General features: G+C 45.0%; 1 protein-coding gene across 2 annotated transcripts in view; it reads left to right on the top strand.

Moving 5' to 3' along the window:
• Window positions 1-15,987, top strand: part of TCP11 (t-complex 11) — a 46,020-nt gene extending 30,033 nt beyond the window's left edge. For both annotated transcript variants that reach the window (XM_027958916.3, XM_042236874.2), the window contains 2 exons: window positions 40-206; window positions 1,288-15,987. In XM_027958916.3, coding sequence (XP_027814717.2) covers window positions 40-206; window positions 1,288-1,520 — 400 coding nt within the window. In that variant the 3' untranslated portion in view covers window positions 1,521-15,987. The remainder of the gene's footprint in view (window positions 1-39; window positions 207-1,287) is intronic.
• Window positions 15,988-17,075: the final 1,088 nt, after the last annotated feature.

The raw sequence follows: 17,075 nt of genomic DNA, 5'->3' as shown, positions 1-17,075 counted from the left end.
CCACCCCCGGGTCCCAGCTCGCTCTCCTCCATGGTCTAGGCCTGAGGAGGAGGCTATGCTGACTGTGAGTGAACAAGTGGCTCAGGAGATCCACCAGAGCCTCAAGAACATGGGCCTGGCTGCTCTGAGCAGCGACAACACGGGCTCTCTGATAGGGCAGCTCCAGGACGTCGCCAGGAAGGAGAACTGTGTCCGCAGCGTCATTGGTGAGTGTGCGCGTCGGGTGAGAATGGTGAGGGGAGAGGCCGATCCCGACCCCTGGACACTGCTCACCAAGCCATTTAACAATAAAAAGCATGGTAACTAGATAAGTCACTGGGTAGACTTTAGTTTTTGCAAAATGCTGGGTTGAAAATATATCCCTTTTGGTTTAAAGACTGCTGCTGTGAGGTTTCCCTGTGGTCCAGTGGTTAAGATCCCACGCTTCCACGGCTCGGGTTTGATTCTTGGTCGGGGAAGTTCTACATGTTGTGAGGTGCAACCAAAAATTTTTTAAAAAGATAAAAAATAAAGGCTGACTCTATTGGTTCTAAGGGAGATTTGTACCAGCAATTCATAGCTTCTCGGTGTGGCATACTGTCCAACTTGGTTAAGTCATCCTTGGCTTATTTCTGATAGGGGCTTCCCAGGTAGCTCAGTGGTAAAGAATCTGCCCACCAAAGCAAGAGCCACAGGAGCTGTGGATTTGATCCCTGGGTCAGGAAAATCCCCTGGAGGAGGAAATGGCAATCCACTCCAGTATTCTGGCCAGGATAATCCCATGGACAGAGGAGCCTGCCAGGCTACAGTTCATGGGGTCACAAAGATTCGGCATACTGTCCAACTTGGTTAAGTCATCCTTGACTTTCTGGGTCATTTCTGGCTACAGTCCAAGACATGTGACACCCATCCCCTGCCAGCAAGAAATTGATGCTGAATTAGGTTGGGGGACATGTCCCCAAAGCAGGGATTTCCCCTCTCCCATGTCGAATTGGCAGCTGTGAACTTGACTTTGCTCTAACCTCAGCCATCTGAAGGGTCAGTCGAAGATCACCCTGTTGCATCAGACACTAGGACCTATCTGACGGATACTTTAGGAATCTTTTGAATAGAAATGTACTAGCCCAGTAGTTTTGGATCTTCTCTCTGTCGTTAGGAGCTGGGTCCCTTTCCAAACAAAACAGATGTCTTTCTCTCTAGGTGAGTGGGTGGGTAGTGCGTATCTCATTTAACTTTGAAGTTAGGAGTGTGGTGGGCAGTGTTTCTCCCTGAAGTTATTTCCTTCTCACTATCTTTCCCTGCTCACAGATCAGCGGATCCACTTGTTCCTCAAATGCTGTTTGGTTCTTGGTGTGCAGCGGTCTCTGCTGGACCTCCCTGGAGGCCTCACCCTCATCGAGGCAGAGCTGGCAGAACTGGGCCAGAAGTTCGTCAGCCTCACACACCACAATCAGCAGGTATTCGGCCCCTACTACACGGAGATCTTAAAGAGCCTCCTCCCCCCAGCTCAGGTGCTGGAGACAGAAGTGGCGTCTCTCTGATGGTGCTGGCTCTGGGCCCTGGCTCCTCGGACCCAGCAGCGGAGCCCGCCATCTTCTTGGGGTGACATCACCGAGCAGAACGCCCTCTCCCCGTCCGCAGCCAGCACACCATGCTGCAGTGACCTAGTGTGTGAACTCCCGCTAGCCCAGATGCATCCACTAATAAACTTCTGAACTGCAAGCAAACCCCCTGCTTCGCGTGCTGCAGCCGTGGCCAGGCCCTGTGTGCTCAGCCGCCCACCAGCCGAGCAGCCAGCAGGCCCCAGTTTTTCCTCCAGGTGCCGCCTTCAGCACACGGAGCAGAGAAGCTAAGACACCCGGTACTAACACTGTTCTCTGAGGGTAAAGTTATTTCTCTAAGGGCTCTGAAGACTCTGTGGAATTACCTAAAATGTGAGTGTCTTTCTGGAATTTAGGAGTTTGTTTTGTCTAATTCAGTTTGGATTTGGGCATGATTGAAAAAAATTATTGGAAACCTCATTTCCAGGACCAAATTCCCCTAAAGGTTTCATTCTTTTTTTTTTTTTTTTTTTTTTTAAAAAAAGCTTTATGTGGCTACGCTGGGTCTTAGCTGTGGGATCTTTAGTTGTGGCAGGCTGACTCCCTGTTGTGGCATGTGGGATCTAGTTCCCTGACCAGAGATCAAACCTAGGCCCCCTGCTTTGGGAGCTGGGAGTCTTAGCCGCCAGACCACCAGGAATGTTCCCTGGCTGAAGGTTTCAAATGACGCAGTAAGGGGTCCGGAGGAGTAAGCGCCTCAGCTCCCTCTGCTGGGGCAGGTCCTGAAGCAGGGTGCCAGCTGGGGCCAGGCGACAGTGGGTGTTGACTGCTCGCAGCTTCCTGCTGAGCACATGTCTGATCCTGGAATCTCCCTGCCCAGTGTCCAGAGTCCAGCTTGGCCAGTTGGGGTGATGACTGGTTTGGTAGGTTTATTCCTGGTCCTGTTCTCTAGCTGAGGGGCAGAGCAAGTCTCCTGCCCCCTCCTCTCTAAGCTTAGCCCCCTGATCTTCCCTGCAGAGGCCACATGGGCATCCTGGGCGGATGAACCTCCTCCCTTCTCCCCACTTCCAGGCTGGGACTCTCCCTGGCAGCTCTGCTGTTGGCATCACAAACGAGGGCTGTCCTAGGAAGGACTTGGGCTTGTTGAGATCCAGCCCCTCATTCCCTGGCTGACTGTGGCTGGTCAGGATGGCTGAAATGAAGAAGTGTTCCCTTCGGATTTGGCCCTGTTCTTGGCAGAGGACAAGAGAGAAAACGGGGAGTCACCTATGTGCTCTCAAGGCATTGTAACGACAGGCAACACTCTCACCGTTTCAGGAGACAGAGGAAGCTAAATACAGCGCACTTGGCCTTAGAAGAGCATCCAGAGGGGGATTTGAGTTCCACTAGCCCAGGGTTTCTCCTGATTGACTTCTTAAAAAAAATTTTTATTTATTTGACTGAGCCAGGTCTTAGTTGCGGCACTCAGGATCTTTAGTTGTAGTGTGCGATCTCTTAGTTTGGGCATGGGGGATCTAATTTCCTGATCGTGGCTCGAACTGGGACCCCTGTGTTGGGAAGGGTAGCCCCTGGACCACCGGGGAAGTCCCTGATTGCCGCTTTAGAGCAGAGCCTAGTCAGTGACAGAGCCAGGCCACCAGCCGACCTTTGCTGTGCCCAGAAAAGCTGGAGGTCCTGGGTCATTCAGGTTCCAGTCTTGTAGCTAGACAGCCTCAGGATGGGGAAGCCCAGGCTCGGGGCTGTGTTTAAATAAACAGCCAGGCTTGCCTACAGCTTCTCTGATTTGCAACTGTTTGAACTTGTTAAAAATCCGTATTTTGGAAGCCCCGTTATCTTAGATGTTGAACTGCTCCGGAGGGGTATCTGAGAAGAGGACTGCCTGATTGGTGGGTGCAGATACTGGGCTGACCATAGTACTGCTTTGTACTTCATAATTAAGATCTGGAATGATCAATTTCTTAGAAATTTTGAGTTTATTTTCCTGTGTTTCCATGTGGAGGAGACAGGGGTCCTGGCCTCAACAAGGAAAGATCGCTCCATTCAATCCTGCCCACAGTTTGCAGGACACAGACTTCAATTTCTCATTTCCCCTTCCCCAGCCCCTGGTGGCCACTAATCTGCTTTCTATTTCAGTGGATTTTCTGACTCCAGAGAAATGGAATCATAATATGATGTCTTTTGTGACTGACTTCTTTCACTTAGTGTATTTTTAAGATTCATTATATTGTGGTGTATTTCAGAACTGAATTCCTTTTTATGGCTAAATAATATCCCATTATACAGATACACTGGGGGCTTCCCTGGTGGCTCAGATGGTATAGAATCTGCGTGCAATGCAGGAGAACTGGGTTCAACCCCTAGGTTGGGTAGGTCCCCTGGAGAAGGGAATGCAACCCACTCCAGTATTATTGCCTGGAGAATTCCATGGACAGAGGAGCCTGGTGGGCTATAGTCTGTGGGGTCGCAAAGAGTTGGACATGACTGTGCACTAACGCTGTATAGATATATCAAATGTTTATCTGTTCGATGGACATTTGGATTGTTTCACCTTCTGACTTTTGTGAGCAGTGCTGCTTTGGATGCTTGTGTGCAAGTTTTTGTTTGGACACTTGTTTTCAGCGCTTCTGAGGATATACCCATATATCCAAGAGTAGCGTTGGTGGGTCACATGGTCATTATTTGGAAATACTAACCTGTCCCCCGCAGTGGCTGTGCCACTCGACATTCCCACGAGCAGTGTGGGAGGGCTCTGCTTTCTCCACATTTTCACCAACACTTGTTTTCTTCTTTCTTTCTTTTTCTAACTTACAGGCGTCTTTGTGAAGTAGAATCTCACTTGCATTTCCCTAACAGCTAGTGATGTCGAGAATTTTTTCATATGATAACTGGGCGTTTGCATATCTTTGGAGAAATATCCATTTTAGTCATTTGCCCATGTTTGAATTGGGTTGTTTTGTTATTGTTGAGCTGTAAGAATTCTTTGTGTATTTTGGATACTAGGCCCTTGTCAGATGTGTAATTTGAAAATACTGTCTTTGACTCTGTGTGTAGTCTCTTCTCTTTCTTCGTCATGTCCTTTGCAGGCTTTAGTTGCGGCATGTGGGATCTCGGTCCCTGCCCAGGGACTGAACCTGGGCCCCCTGCTTTGGGAGTGTAGAGTCTTAGCCACTGGACCACCGGTTTCAATTCTGATGAAGTCTGATTTGCCGGGTTTTCTTTTTATGAATTGGGCTTTGCGTGTCAAGTCTAATAACTGTTTGTCCAGGCCTAGGTCCCAAAGATTTTCTCCTGTGTTTTTCTGCTAAAAGTGTTATAGTTTTATGTTTGAAGTTAATTTTTATGTTAGATGTGAGACTTAGGTTAAGATACTATTATTTTCTTTTAACTATGGATATCCAATTGCTCCAGCATCATTTGTTGACAAGGCGATCTTTTCCTGCATTGAATTTCTTTTGTACCTTTGTTAAAAAAAGAATTAGGCATTTTTGCATGGGTCTCTCTTCTGTTCCACTGATCTGTGTTATTTTTCTTTCTGCCATACCATACAATATTGACTGCTATAGCTGTATAGTGAGTCTTGAAAACTGGGTAGCCTGATTCCTCAGATGTTATTCTTTTTCAAAGTTATTTCAGCTCTTCTAATTCCTTTGCCTTCTATAGACTAATCTTGCCTATGTCTATAAAAAAACCATGCTGGGATTTTGATAGGTATTATGTTAACCTATGTATCAGTTTCCAAAGAATTGACATCTTTACTCTGTTGAATGTTCTAGTCCATGAATAGTATCTGTCTCTCCAGTTACTTAAATCTTCTCTGAGTTCTTTCATTCGCATGGTGTAGTTCTCATCATACAAGTCCTGAACGTGTGTTATTAGGTTCATGCCTAATACTTTTATTTTGTTGAGTGATTATAAGTGGTATCTTATTTTTAACTGTGCTATCCACGTGTTCATTTCTAGGAGACAGAAATACAACTGATATTTTAAATTCGTTTTGGCTGCACCATCTATGGCGTGTGGGATGTTAGTTCCCTGACCAAGGACTGAACTTTGAACCCAGGCCCTCAATGTGAAGTCCTAATCACTGGACTGCCAGGGTGTTCCCTTAACTCACTTATTCCAGCATTTTTGGGGGGCAGGTTCCTTGGAATTTTCTTCATAGACAATCATGTGATCTGGAAATTGGCACAGTTTTATTTCTTCCTTTCTGTTGTGAATGCTTTTTATTTTTGTACCTTGTTGCACTTGTTAGAACTCTCATCTTAAGACTGGTAATAGTGGAGTCCTCTCCTTGTTCCCAGTCTTAGGGGAAAACATTGTATTTCACTGTTAAACACAATGTTGTAGGTTTAAAAAAATTTTATTTATTTGGCTGTGCTGGGTCTTAGCTGAGGCTTGCAGGCTCTCTAGTTGTGGTATGTGGGATCTAGTTCCATGACCAGGGGTTGAACCCAGGTCCCCTGCACTGGAAATATTGAGTCTTAGCCTCTGGGCCACGAGGGAAATCCCAGTGGTGTAGATTTTTGTGGATGCTCTTTATCAGGTTGAAAAAGTTCTCCTCTGTATTAGTTTTCTATTGCTACTGTAACAAAGTACTACAAGTTCCGTGCCTTGAGACAATGCACATCTAGTATCCTACAGTTCTGAATGTGGGGAGTTCATAGTGGGTGTTACGGGCTAGAATGAAGGTGTAGGCAGAGCTGCATGAGGCTTAGGGATGCACTAATTTCCTACAGCTGCTACAGCAGATGACTGCAAGTGGAGTGGCTTAACAAAAGCAGAAAGACATACTCTTTCACAGTTCTGGAGGCCAGAAACCGGAGATCAGTCTGTCCGGCTGAAAAAAGCATGCTGGCAGGGCTGTGGCCCCTTGGAGGCTCTAGGAGAGGGTGCGTGCCTTGTCCCTTTCAGCTCCTAGCGGCTGCTGGACCCCCTTGCCTGTGGCGCCATGGCCTGCTCAGGGCCACGTGGCCATCTTCTGTGTGTAGCTGATCTCCGTCTGCCTCTCTCTTACAAGGGTATCTGTCGCTAGATTCAGGGCCCACTAACACAATCCAGGACAATCTCTCATTTTAAGGTCACTGACTTAATCACATAGCTAATTGTTACGTTCCGCGTCTCCCCCACCTTACCCTCAAGGCCCTATGTTGAGTCCTGATCCCCCCGTACCTCATTTGTGAACTGGGTCACTGTGGGTGTACTATCTAATGTGAGGTTAGACGAGTTGTGTGGACCTCAGATCCAATCTGTCTGGTGTCCTCATGAAAAGACGGGTCACATGAAGAGACACAGAAGTACAGCAGTGTAAAGAGTCAGGGAGAACGCCGTCTGCTCCAGGCTCCCAGAAGCTGGAAAAGAGGCATGGGACAGATTCTCCTTCACAGCCCTTCAGTTCAGTTCAGTCACTCAGTCGTGTCTGACTCTTTGCGACCCCATGAATCGCAGCACGCCAAGCCTCCCTGTCCATCACCCCTTAGAGGAAACCCAACTTGGCTGCCCTTTGATTCCAGACTTAGGGACTTCAGGTAAAGCAAACGTACTGTCTGTCTGGGCCCCAGTTTGTGGTGCTCTGTTATGGCAGCCCTGGGAAACTAATACAGAAACAATTACAGGTTCCAGTATTAATAATCAGGACCTAACATCTTTGGGTGGCCATTATTTGGTCTCCCACCAAGGAAGAACTTATTTCCTTGGCTTTTTCCAGCTCTAGAGACTGCACATTCCTTGGCTGGTAGCCGCTTCCTCCAGCTTCTAAGCAGTTACTAAACTGTCACTTCCATCATAACTCCTCTCTCACTTTGACCCTCCTCCCCTCTTTTTTAATAGTCCTGGTGATTGCACTGGGCCATTCTAGATAATCCAGGATAACCTCCCCGTCTCAAGACCCTTGATCTTGATCACATTAGCAAAGTATCTTCTGCTACATAAGGTAACACAGTCACAAGTTCTGTTGATTAGTTAGGATGTGGGCATCTTTGTAGTTGTTGCTGAGCCACTCAGTCTTATCCAGCTCTCTTGTGACTCCGTGGACTGGAGTCTACCAGGCTTCTCTGTCCATGGAATTTCCTAGATAAGAATTCTGGAGTGGGTTGCCATTTCCTTCTCCAGGAGATCGTCCTGACTGAGGGACTAAACTGGAGTCTCCTGCTCTGGCAGGAGCATTCTTTACCACTGAACAACCAGAGAAGCCTGGGGACGTCTTTAGGGATCTCTTGTTCACCCTCTGTTTCCATTTTTATAATCTTTTAAAAATCATGAACAGGTATTGAATTTTGTTAAGTATATTTCTGCAACAATTGATGTGATTTTTCTTCTTTAGCTCATTAATATGCCTTATTACATTGCTTGATCTTCAAATATTGATCAGCCTCACACCCCTGGAATGAACATCATTTGGTTATGATGTAAAATTCTTTTTCTATCTATCTGAATTATATTGGCTAATAATTTGTTACCGATTTTTTATGTTTCTATTCATGAGAGTGGTATTAGTGTATAGTTCTCTCTTTTTTGTAGCTCTTGTTGGTTTTGGCATCAGGATAATATTAGCTCATAGAATGAATGAATTAGGAGCCATGCCTCCTCTTCTGTCTTCTGAAACAAATTGTATAGAATTGGTGTTGATTCTTCTTTAAACGTTTGGTAGAATTCTTCAGTGAAATCACCTGGGCTTAGGTTTTTTTTTAAGTTATGGATTCAGTTTTTAATGATGGATTAAAATTATTTGTTTCACATGGTGAATTGTGACTGTTTTTTGAGGAAATGGTCTGTAGTTCTGAGTGGTTAAATTTGTGTGTTTAGAGTTATGATAGTATTCGGTTATTATTCCTTCTGATGTCTGCAGGGTGTGTAGCAACAGCCATTGTCTCATCCCTGATGTTGGTAGTCTTTTTTGTTTTCTTTTTTTTCTCCTCTGTTAGTTTCTGCTACAAAACTACAGATTTGTCCATTTTATTGATCATTTCATAAAACAAATTCTTTGTTTCATTGATACTTCCCTATTTTCTGTTTTCATTTATTATTTCCTTCTTGCTTTGGGTTTATATTGCTCTTTTTTTTTTTTTTTTTAGGTTCTTGAGGGTAGAAGCATAGATTATCAATTTAAGCCTTTTCCTTTTTCCCAGTGTCTGCATTCACTGCTGTGAAGGTCCTTTTCAGCACTGCATTGCCCTTCCCCACGAATCTGGCTGCGTTGTGTGTTCATATTCCTTCAATTTAATGTTTATTTTGATTTCCCTGGAGATTTATCTTAGACTCTTAGTTTACATAAATTGTGTTATTTCCGAATGTTTTAGAGAATTTTCTGTTCTCTTTCTGTTACTGATTTTCTATTTTGATTCTGTTGTGTTTCAGGAACACACTCTTTTAGTTGTTTTAAATATGTTGAGCTTTATTTTATGGCCCAGGGTATGGTCTGTCTTGGAATATGTTCCAGGAGCACTTGAAATAAAAGTTCACCCTGCTGTCACCGGCCAGACAACAGCATTGTGAGTGAGCTCCTGTTGGTGACGGTGTGGTGCTCTGGGTCACTGCTGATTTTCTCTCCAGTTGTTCTACCAGTTGCTGACAGTTTCCAGCTGAGTTGGCTCTTCAGCTCGATATTTGTGGTATTAGTCTGCTCAAGCTGCTATAACAATGTACCATAGAAATTTATTTCTCGCAGTTCTAAAGGCTACAAAGTCCCAGATCAAGGCCTGGCAAGGTCATTTTCTGGTGAGGACTCTCTTCCTGATTTGTAGACAGTCACCTTCTTGCTATGTTTTCACATGGCCTTTCCTTGGTGCCTGTGTCCATCTTTATACTATGTTAGGGCTTAAGCCTGCCAATTAATTTTTTATTTTTTAGTTATTCTGTTTTCACTTTTCTGTTCTTTTTCCTATCTCCCTGTGAGTTTCTTGAAAACATTTAAAAATTCCATATCTGTTTCTCTCTCTTTCTCTGTCTTCCTCTTCTTGTAAGGCCAGTAACCCTACTGAATTAAGATCCCACCCTTATGACCTAACTTAACTTTAATTACCTCCTAAAAGCCCTATCTCCAAATACAGTAAACTGGGAGTTAAGGCTTCAACATACAGATTTTGGAGGGACACAGTTCAGCCCAGAGCATTCGTGAATTTGTTTCCCTTTTCAACTCAGTTTTTACTTCACATATTTCACTGCTGTGTTGTTTGGTGCACATGTATTTAGGATTGATATGTCTTCTTGGTGCCTGACCTTTTATGATTATATAGTACCCTCTTCTCTCTCATGGATTTCTTTGCTCTTGAAAGGTTGTTGCTGAGCCGTGAAAAATGCTGGGATCCTTGGCCTCCAGGGGAGAGGAAGTCAATCCAGGGGACTCCCCTGGTGGCTCAGATGGTAAAGTGTCTGCTTACAACGTGGGAGACCCGGGTTCGATCCCTGCATCAGGCAGGTCCCCTGCAGAAGGCAATGGCAACCCACTCCAGTATTCTTGCTTGGAAAATCCCATGGATGGAGGAGTGTGATAGGCTACAGTCCATGGGGTCACAAAGAGACAGGACTGAGCGACTTCACTTTCGCATAGTTCATTAACATAGCTTAAGAAAAACATTTCCATAAGAAAAACCACATCAGTTGGCTCAAGGTTTGCGAAAAGTTCAGGTGGAACCAGGTGTCATCATGGCAACACAGGACTTTAAAAGAAACCTCCTTTCAATTTTGTGCAGAGAAGGGAAAGAAAAACCTGGCACTTGTGGTTTGTTTCCTCCTGCTGCTTAAGAGAGAGAGAAACGTCTGACACTTGCAGCCTGTTTCCTCCGTTTGGAGACCCCTGGCCTTCCTGCCCGTTACCCTCTCAGTCTGAAGTCTGCTTTATAAGATATCAACATAGCCACTGTTTTCTTTTGATTAATGTTTGTATTATATATATTTTTCTATCCTTTTTTGTTAGCCTGCCTATACTATTGTTATTTGAAATGGGTTTCTTATGTAGTTGGTTCATTTTTAAAAGTCTCCTCCAGTCTTTTAATTGATGTTTTGTAGACCATTTAAATTTAGTGTAATTATGATATGTTAGGGCTTAAGTCTCCCATGCCCAAGGTAAGAGAAACCCAAGTAAGATGGTAGGTGTTGCAAGAGGGCATCAGAGGGCAGACACACTGAAACCGTACTCACAGAAAACTAGTCAGTCTAATCACACTAGGACCACAGCCTTGTCTTAACTCAATGAAACTAAGCCATGCCTGCGGGGCAACCTAAGACAGGTGGGTCATGGTGGAGAGGTCTGACAGAATGTGGTCCACTGGAGAAGGGAATGGCAAACCACTTCAGTATTCTTGCCTTGAGAACCCCATGAACAGTAGTAAAAGGCAAAATGATAGGTTACTGAAAGAGGAACTCCCCAGGTCAGTAGGTGCCCAACACGCTACTGGAGATCAGTGGAGAAATAACTCCAGAAAGAATGAAGGGATGGAGGCAAAGCAAAAACAATACCCAGCTGTGGATGTGACTGGTGATAGAAGCAAGGTCTGATGTTGTAAAGATCAATATTGCATAGGAACCTGGAATGTCAGGTCCATGAATCAAGGCAAATTGGAAATGGTCAAACAAGAGATGGCAAGAGTGAACGTCGACATTCTAGGAATCAGCAAACTAAAATGGACTGAAATGGGTGACTAACTCAGATGACCATGATATCTACTACTGCGGGCAGGAATCCCTCAGAAGAAATGGAGTAGCCATCATGGTCAACAAGAGAGTCTGAAATACAGTACTTGGATGCAATCTCAAAAACGACAGAATGATCTCTGTTCGTTTCCAAGGCAGACCATTCAATATCACAGTAATCTAAGTCTATGCCCCCAACCAGTAACGCTGAAAAAGCTGAAGTCGAATGGTTCTATGAAGACCTATAAGACCTTTTAGAACTAACACCCAAAAAAAGATGTCCTTTTCATTATAGGGGACTGGAATGCAAAAGTAGGAAGTCAAGAAACACCTGGAGTAACAGGCAAATTTGGCCTTGGAATGCGGAATGAAGCAGGGCAAAGACTAATAGAGTTTTGCCAAGAAAATGCACTGGTCACAGCAAATACCCTCTTCCAACAACACAAGAGAAGACTCTACACATGGACATCATCAGATGGTCAACACCAAAATCAGATTGATTATATTCTTTGCAGCCAAAGATGGAGAAGCTCTATACAGTCAACAAAAACAAGACCAGGAGCTGACTGTGGCTCAGATCATGAACTCCTTATTACCAAGTTCAGACTTAAATTGAAGAAAGTAGGGAAAATCACTAGACCATTCAAGTAGGACCTAAATCAAATCCTTTATGATTATACAGTGGAAGTGAGAAATAGATTTAAGGGCCTAGATCTGATAGATAGAGTGCCTGATGAACTATGGAATGAGGTTCGTGACATTGTACAGGAGACAGGGATCAATACCATCCCCATGAAAAAGAAATGCAGAAAAGCAAAATGGCTGTCTGGGGAGGCCTTACAAATAGCTGTGAAAAGAAGAGAGGTGAAAAGCAAAGGAGGAAAGGAAAGATATAAGCATCTGAATGCAGAGTTCCAAAGAATAGCAAGGAGAGATAAGAAAGCCGCCTTCAGCGATCAATGCAAAGAAATAGAGGAAAAGAACAGAATGAGAAAGACTAGAGATCTCTTCCGGAGAAGGCAATGGCACCCCACTCCAGTACTCTTGCCTGGAAAGTCCCATGGACAGAGGAGCCTGGTGGGCGGCAGTCCATGGGGTCGCAGAGAGTCGGACACAACTGAGCGACTTCACTTTCACTTTTCACTTTCATGCATTGGAGAAGGAAATGGCAACCCACTCAAGTGTTCTTGCCAGGAGAATCCCAGGGACGGGGAAGCCTGGTGGGCTGCTGTCTATGCGGTCGCACAGAGTTGGACACAACTGAAGTGACTTAGCAGTAGCAGCGATCTCTTCAAGAAAATTAGAAATACCAAGGGAACATTTCATGCAAAGATGGGCTCGATAAAGGACAGAAATGGTATGGACCTAACAAAAGCAGAAGATATGAAGAAGAGGTGGCAAGAATACACAGAAGAACTGTACAAAAAAGATCTTCATGACCCAGATAATCACGATGGTGTGATCACTCATCTAGAGCTAGACATCCTGGAATGTGAAGTCAAGTGGGCCTTAGAAAGCATCACTACGAACAAAGCTAGTGGAGATGATGGAATTCCAGTTGAGCTGTTTCAAATCCTGAAAGATGATGCTGTGAAAGTGCTGCACTCAACATGCCAGCACATTTGGAAAACTCAGCAGTGGCCACAGGACTGGAAAAGGTCAGTTTTCATTCCAGTCCCAAAGAAGGGCAATGCCAAAGAATGCTCAAACTACCACACAGTTGCACTCATCTCACACGCTAGTAAAGTAATGCTCAACATTCTCCAAGCCAGGCTTCAGCAATACATGAACTGTGAACTTCCAGATGTTCAAGCTGGTTTTAGAAAAGGCAGAGGAACCAGAGATCAAATTGCCAACATCCGCTGGATCATCAAAAAAGCAAGAGAGTTCCAGAAAAACATCTGTTTTTGCTTTATTGACTATGCCAAAGCCTTTGACTGTGTGGATCACAATAAACTGTGAAAAATTCTGAAAGAGATGGGAATACCAGACCACCTGACCTGCCTCTTGAGAAATCTGTATGCAGGTCAGGAAGCAACAGTTAGAACTGGACATGGGACAACAGACTGGTTCCAAATAGGAAAAGGAGTACGTCAAGGCTGTATATTGTCACCCTACTTATTTAACTTCTATGCAGAGTACATCATGGGAAATGATGGGCTGGATGAAGCACAAGCTGGAATCAAGATTGCCGGGAGAAATATCAATAACCTCAGATATGCAGATGACACCACCCTTATGGCAGAAAGTGAAGAGGAACTCAAAAGCCTCTTGATGAAAGTGAAAGAGGACAGTGAAAAAGTTGGCTTAAAACTCAACATTCAGAAAACGAAGATCTTGGCATCCGGTCCCATCACTTCATGGGAAATAGATGGGGAAACAGTGTCAGACTTTATTTTTGGGGGCTCCAAAATCACTGCAGATGGTGACTGCAGCCATGAAATTAAAAGACGCTTACTCCTTGGAAGAAAAGTTATGAGCAACCTAGATAGCATATTCAAAAGCAGAGACATTACTTTGCCGACTAAGGTCTGTCTAGTGAAGGCTATGGTTTTTCCAGCAGTCATCTATGGATGTGAGAGTTGGACTGTGAAGAAGACTGAGTGCTGAAGAATTGATGCTTTTGACCTGTGGTGTTGGAGAAGACTCTTGAGAGTCCCTTGGACTGTAAGGAGATCCAACCAGTCCATTCTGAAGGAGATCAACCCTGGGATTTCTTTGGAAGGAATGATGCTGAAGCTGAAACTCCAGTACTTTGGCCACCTCATGCGAAGAGTTGACTGATTTGAAAAGACTCTGATGCTGGGAGGGATTGAGGGCAGGAGGAGAAGGGAATGACAGAGGATGAGATGGCTGGATGGCATCACTGACTCGATGGACGTGAGTCTGAGTGAACTCCGGGAGTTGGTGATGGACAGGGAGGCCTGGCGTGCTGCAATTCATGGGGTTGCAAAGAGTCGGACACGACTGAGTGACTGAAGTGAACTGAGGGCTTAAGTCTGCCAATTAATATTTAATTTTCTAGTTATTCTGTTTTCATTTTTCTGTTCTTTTTCCTATCTCCCTGTGAGTTTCTTGAAAACATTTTAAAAATTCCATTTCTGTTTCTCTTTGTGAGTTTATCTCCTTGAAAAACTCTTTTGGTGTTTGCTCCAGCTATTATATATATATACACACACACACATAACTGTCCATAATCTATTGGTGTCATTGTTTACCAGTTCAACTGAAGTATAGAAATCTTGTTTTATATCTCCTCACCCTCCTCATTTATAAAATTGTTTAAAATACTTCCTCTACTTGCATTTAGAACATTAAACAGTGCTAGGATTTTGCTTCAACCATCAAACATAATTTAGAAAACTCAGTAGGAGAGGGAAAGTCCATTGTATTTACTCATATTTTTGCTTAATGTTCATCCTTCCTGATGTTTCAAGGTTCATTTTTTTTTTTTTCCTTTTTCATTTCCTTTCTATTTAGAGAAGTTTCACCATTCTCTTAGGGTAGGTCTGCTGGTGAATAAGTTCCTCAGTTTTCCTTCATCTGAGAATGTCTTGATTTTTTCTTCACTCCTGAAGGATATTTTTGCAGGATATAGAATTCTGGGTTCACAGTTCTTTTCTTTTAGCACTGGAAAAATATACTACTTCCTGCTGGGTGCCACAATCCTGCTGACAAATCAACTGTCTGTCATTCAAATTATTTTTCCCTGATAGGTAAGATGTCATTTTTCTCTTGCTGCTTTTAAGAATTTTTGTCTTTCATATTCAGAAAATTAATTGTGATGGCATGGATTTCTTTTTATCTGGTTTGGGCTTTGCTCAGCTTCTTGATTCTGTAGGTTAGTGAGAAGTCTTCAGCCATGATTGCATGGAGGTCTCTCTCAGCCCCACCCACTCTCTCTCCTTCTGGGACTCTGCTGACGTATGTGTTTGATCTTGTGTTAGGTCCCTGAGGCTCCTTGTTTTTTTAGTCTGTTTCCTCTGTTCTTCTAATTGGGTAATTTCTACTGTTCTGTTCTCTCGTTTGTGGATCCTTCTCTTTGTTGTTTATTCTGCTCTTGAGCCCATCCACTGAGATCTTTATTTTGGTTCCTGTTGTTAAGAGCAACCACCTAATTGCTGGGTGACTGCAAGTTCCCAGTTAGGCCTCCTCTAATGCCACCCCAGAGGGCGTTAGGGCACTTTGATATGTGGTGAGGAGGGACGTCTAGGCTCACCACTTGGCCTTTTCTGGCTTGTGGAAGGAGGGGCCAGTTTTTTTTCTGTGATGCTTGGATGAATTAGAGCAGTTCCATGTCTCAAAGCTGTCTTGCCAGGCTGCTTTTTTCCTTGTCCTCTGAGAGCAGGCTTTGTTTGGGCTTTGTACCCACTGGTGTGTCTGCCGGGGTTTTATTCTTGTTTCTGCAAGAATAGGGGAAAGTCTGTCTACTCGATCTTCCTGGAGGTTGATTTCCTTTTGAGACTGTTGTCAAGTTGTCCTTCGTTACATACACGTGGTGCAAAGACTGTTCTCAGTTGTTTTAATAATGATGCATTTTGCTTTGCAGAAATGTTTGATTTTTATATAGTTGAATATATAAATCCTTAAGAAAGTGAACTCAGTTATGTGACATGTTTGGAAAGACCTTTCTCATACCAAGATTACGAAAAACTCTCTCTCTCCTAGCTTTGTTGGGTTTTTTGTTTGTTTTTAACATTTAAACATGTGAACCATCTGGAATTAATTTTGGTATAAGTAGTAATATAAATCTCCTTGCACCGTTCCCACCACCCCCACGGCTACCTGCTTGTCCCAGCTCTATTTACTAAATAATAAATATTTTACGGTGTTAAGGAAATTCTTTAATTTGGTACATGCTTGTTTGTAACTGTTTGTAATAGCCAGTCCTGAGAAGAGCAGTCACAGAGCTTCAGGGGCTGTGCTGGGCAGTGGAGTTGAGACCCCACAGCTGCTGGTTGTGATGGCCAATGCTGTGAGCTGAGAAGGCCCGCTGGCCTGCCCACTGGGTTTTGGGGGACCTGGACCCTTGCGAGGTTGGAGGCCAGAGGCACCGAGGCCAACAAGAGGGTGTCTAGACCAGCCCCCTGGTCACTTCACCTCCTTCCTGACAGCCCTGCTGCCTGGGTGACTGGTCCACGCCGCATCTGCGAGAGGGGGCCAGTGAGGGTGGGGAGCAGGGCACGTGGCGGCCTGGTCTGGGGCCCACAGTGCAAGCATGGGCATTGGAGGCAGTGCCCGATTCCTGGCCCCTGCTTTTGCTTCTGGGTCCTGAGGAGCAGGGGGTAGAGATGGGAGCGTGGACCGATGCACGGTGGGACGTGTCCCTCCACCCCGGCTGTGGGCCGCCCCACCACCCCTGCGCCTCTCCCTGCAGTCCAGCTCTGGCTCCTCCTCGGTCAAGTGCAGGCTATGGCCTGGCAGGCCTGGGTGCCCAACACGAACCAGCACAGCTGGACATCACTGGACTAGAGGGTTTCTAGGTGCCTCTCTGGCTAGCCCTGGGTGGGCATTTTAACCTCTCTGAGCCTCAAGTTTCCTCCTCTGCAGAGAAGGCAATACCCAGGCAGGGGTGAGGGCTGATGGGGCGGTTGTTGGGGTCGTCAGTGTTGCCTGTGTCTTTCCAATGCTCTCCTGACCAACAGCCCAGGTGGCCAGCCGGCTTGGCGAGCACCGTGTCCCTCCCATCCCCACAGCTCAGGATGTGTGGACAGCCTCGTTGTGTGGCCTTGGGCTGGTAGTAGTTGTCTGTGTAAAACTTTGCCTCCACAATCTAATGCATTCCTGAAGGAGACTCTGCTTCCAGAGCTCTCGACTCCCATTGGCCTGATAACACTGGCATTCAGTCACGTCTGTGGGTGACCAGCCCAGGCCCTGCTCGGCGTTCAGACCAGCAGAACCTGAGGAGAGGAAAGTGACCGCAGGGCC

Source organism: Ovis aries, chromosome 20 (genome assembly GCF_016772045.2).
Source record: "Ovis aries strain OAR_USU_Benz2616 breed Rambouillet chromosome 20, ARS-UI_Ramb_v3.0, whole genome shotgun sequence".
NCBI classification, from domain to species: Eukaryota; Metazoa; Chordata; class Mammalia; order Artiodactyla; family Bovidae; genus Ovis; species Ovis aries.
The sequence above is the reverse complement of the archived record's forward strand: the minus strand, read 5'-3'. Positions and strand labels throughout refer to the sequence as shown.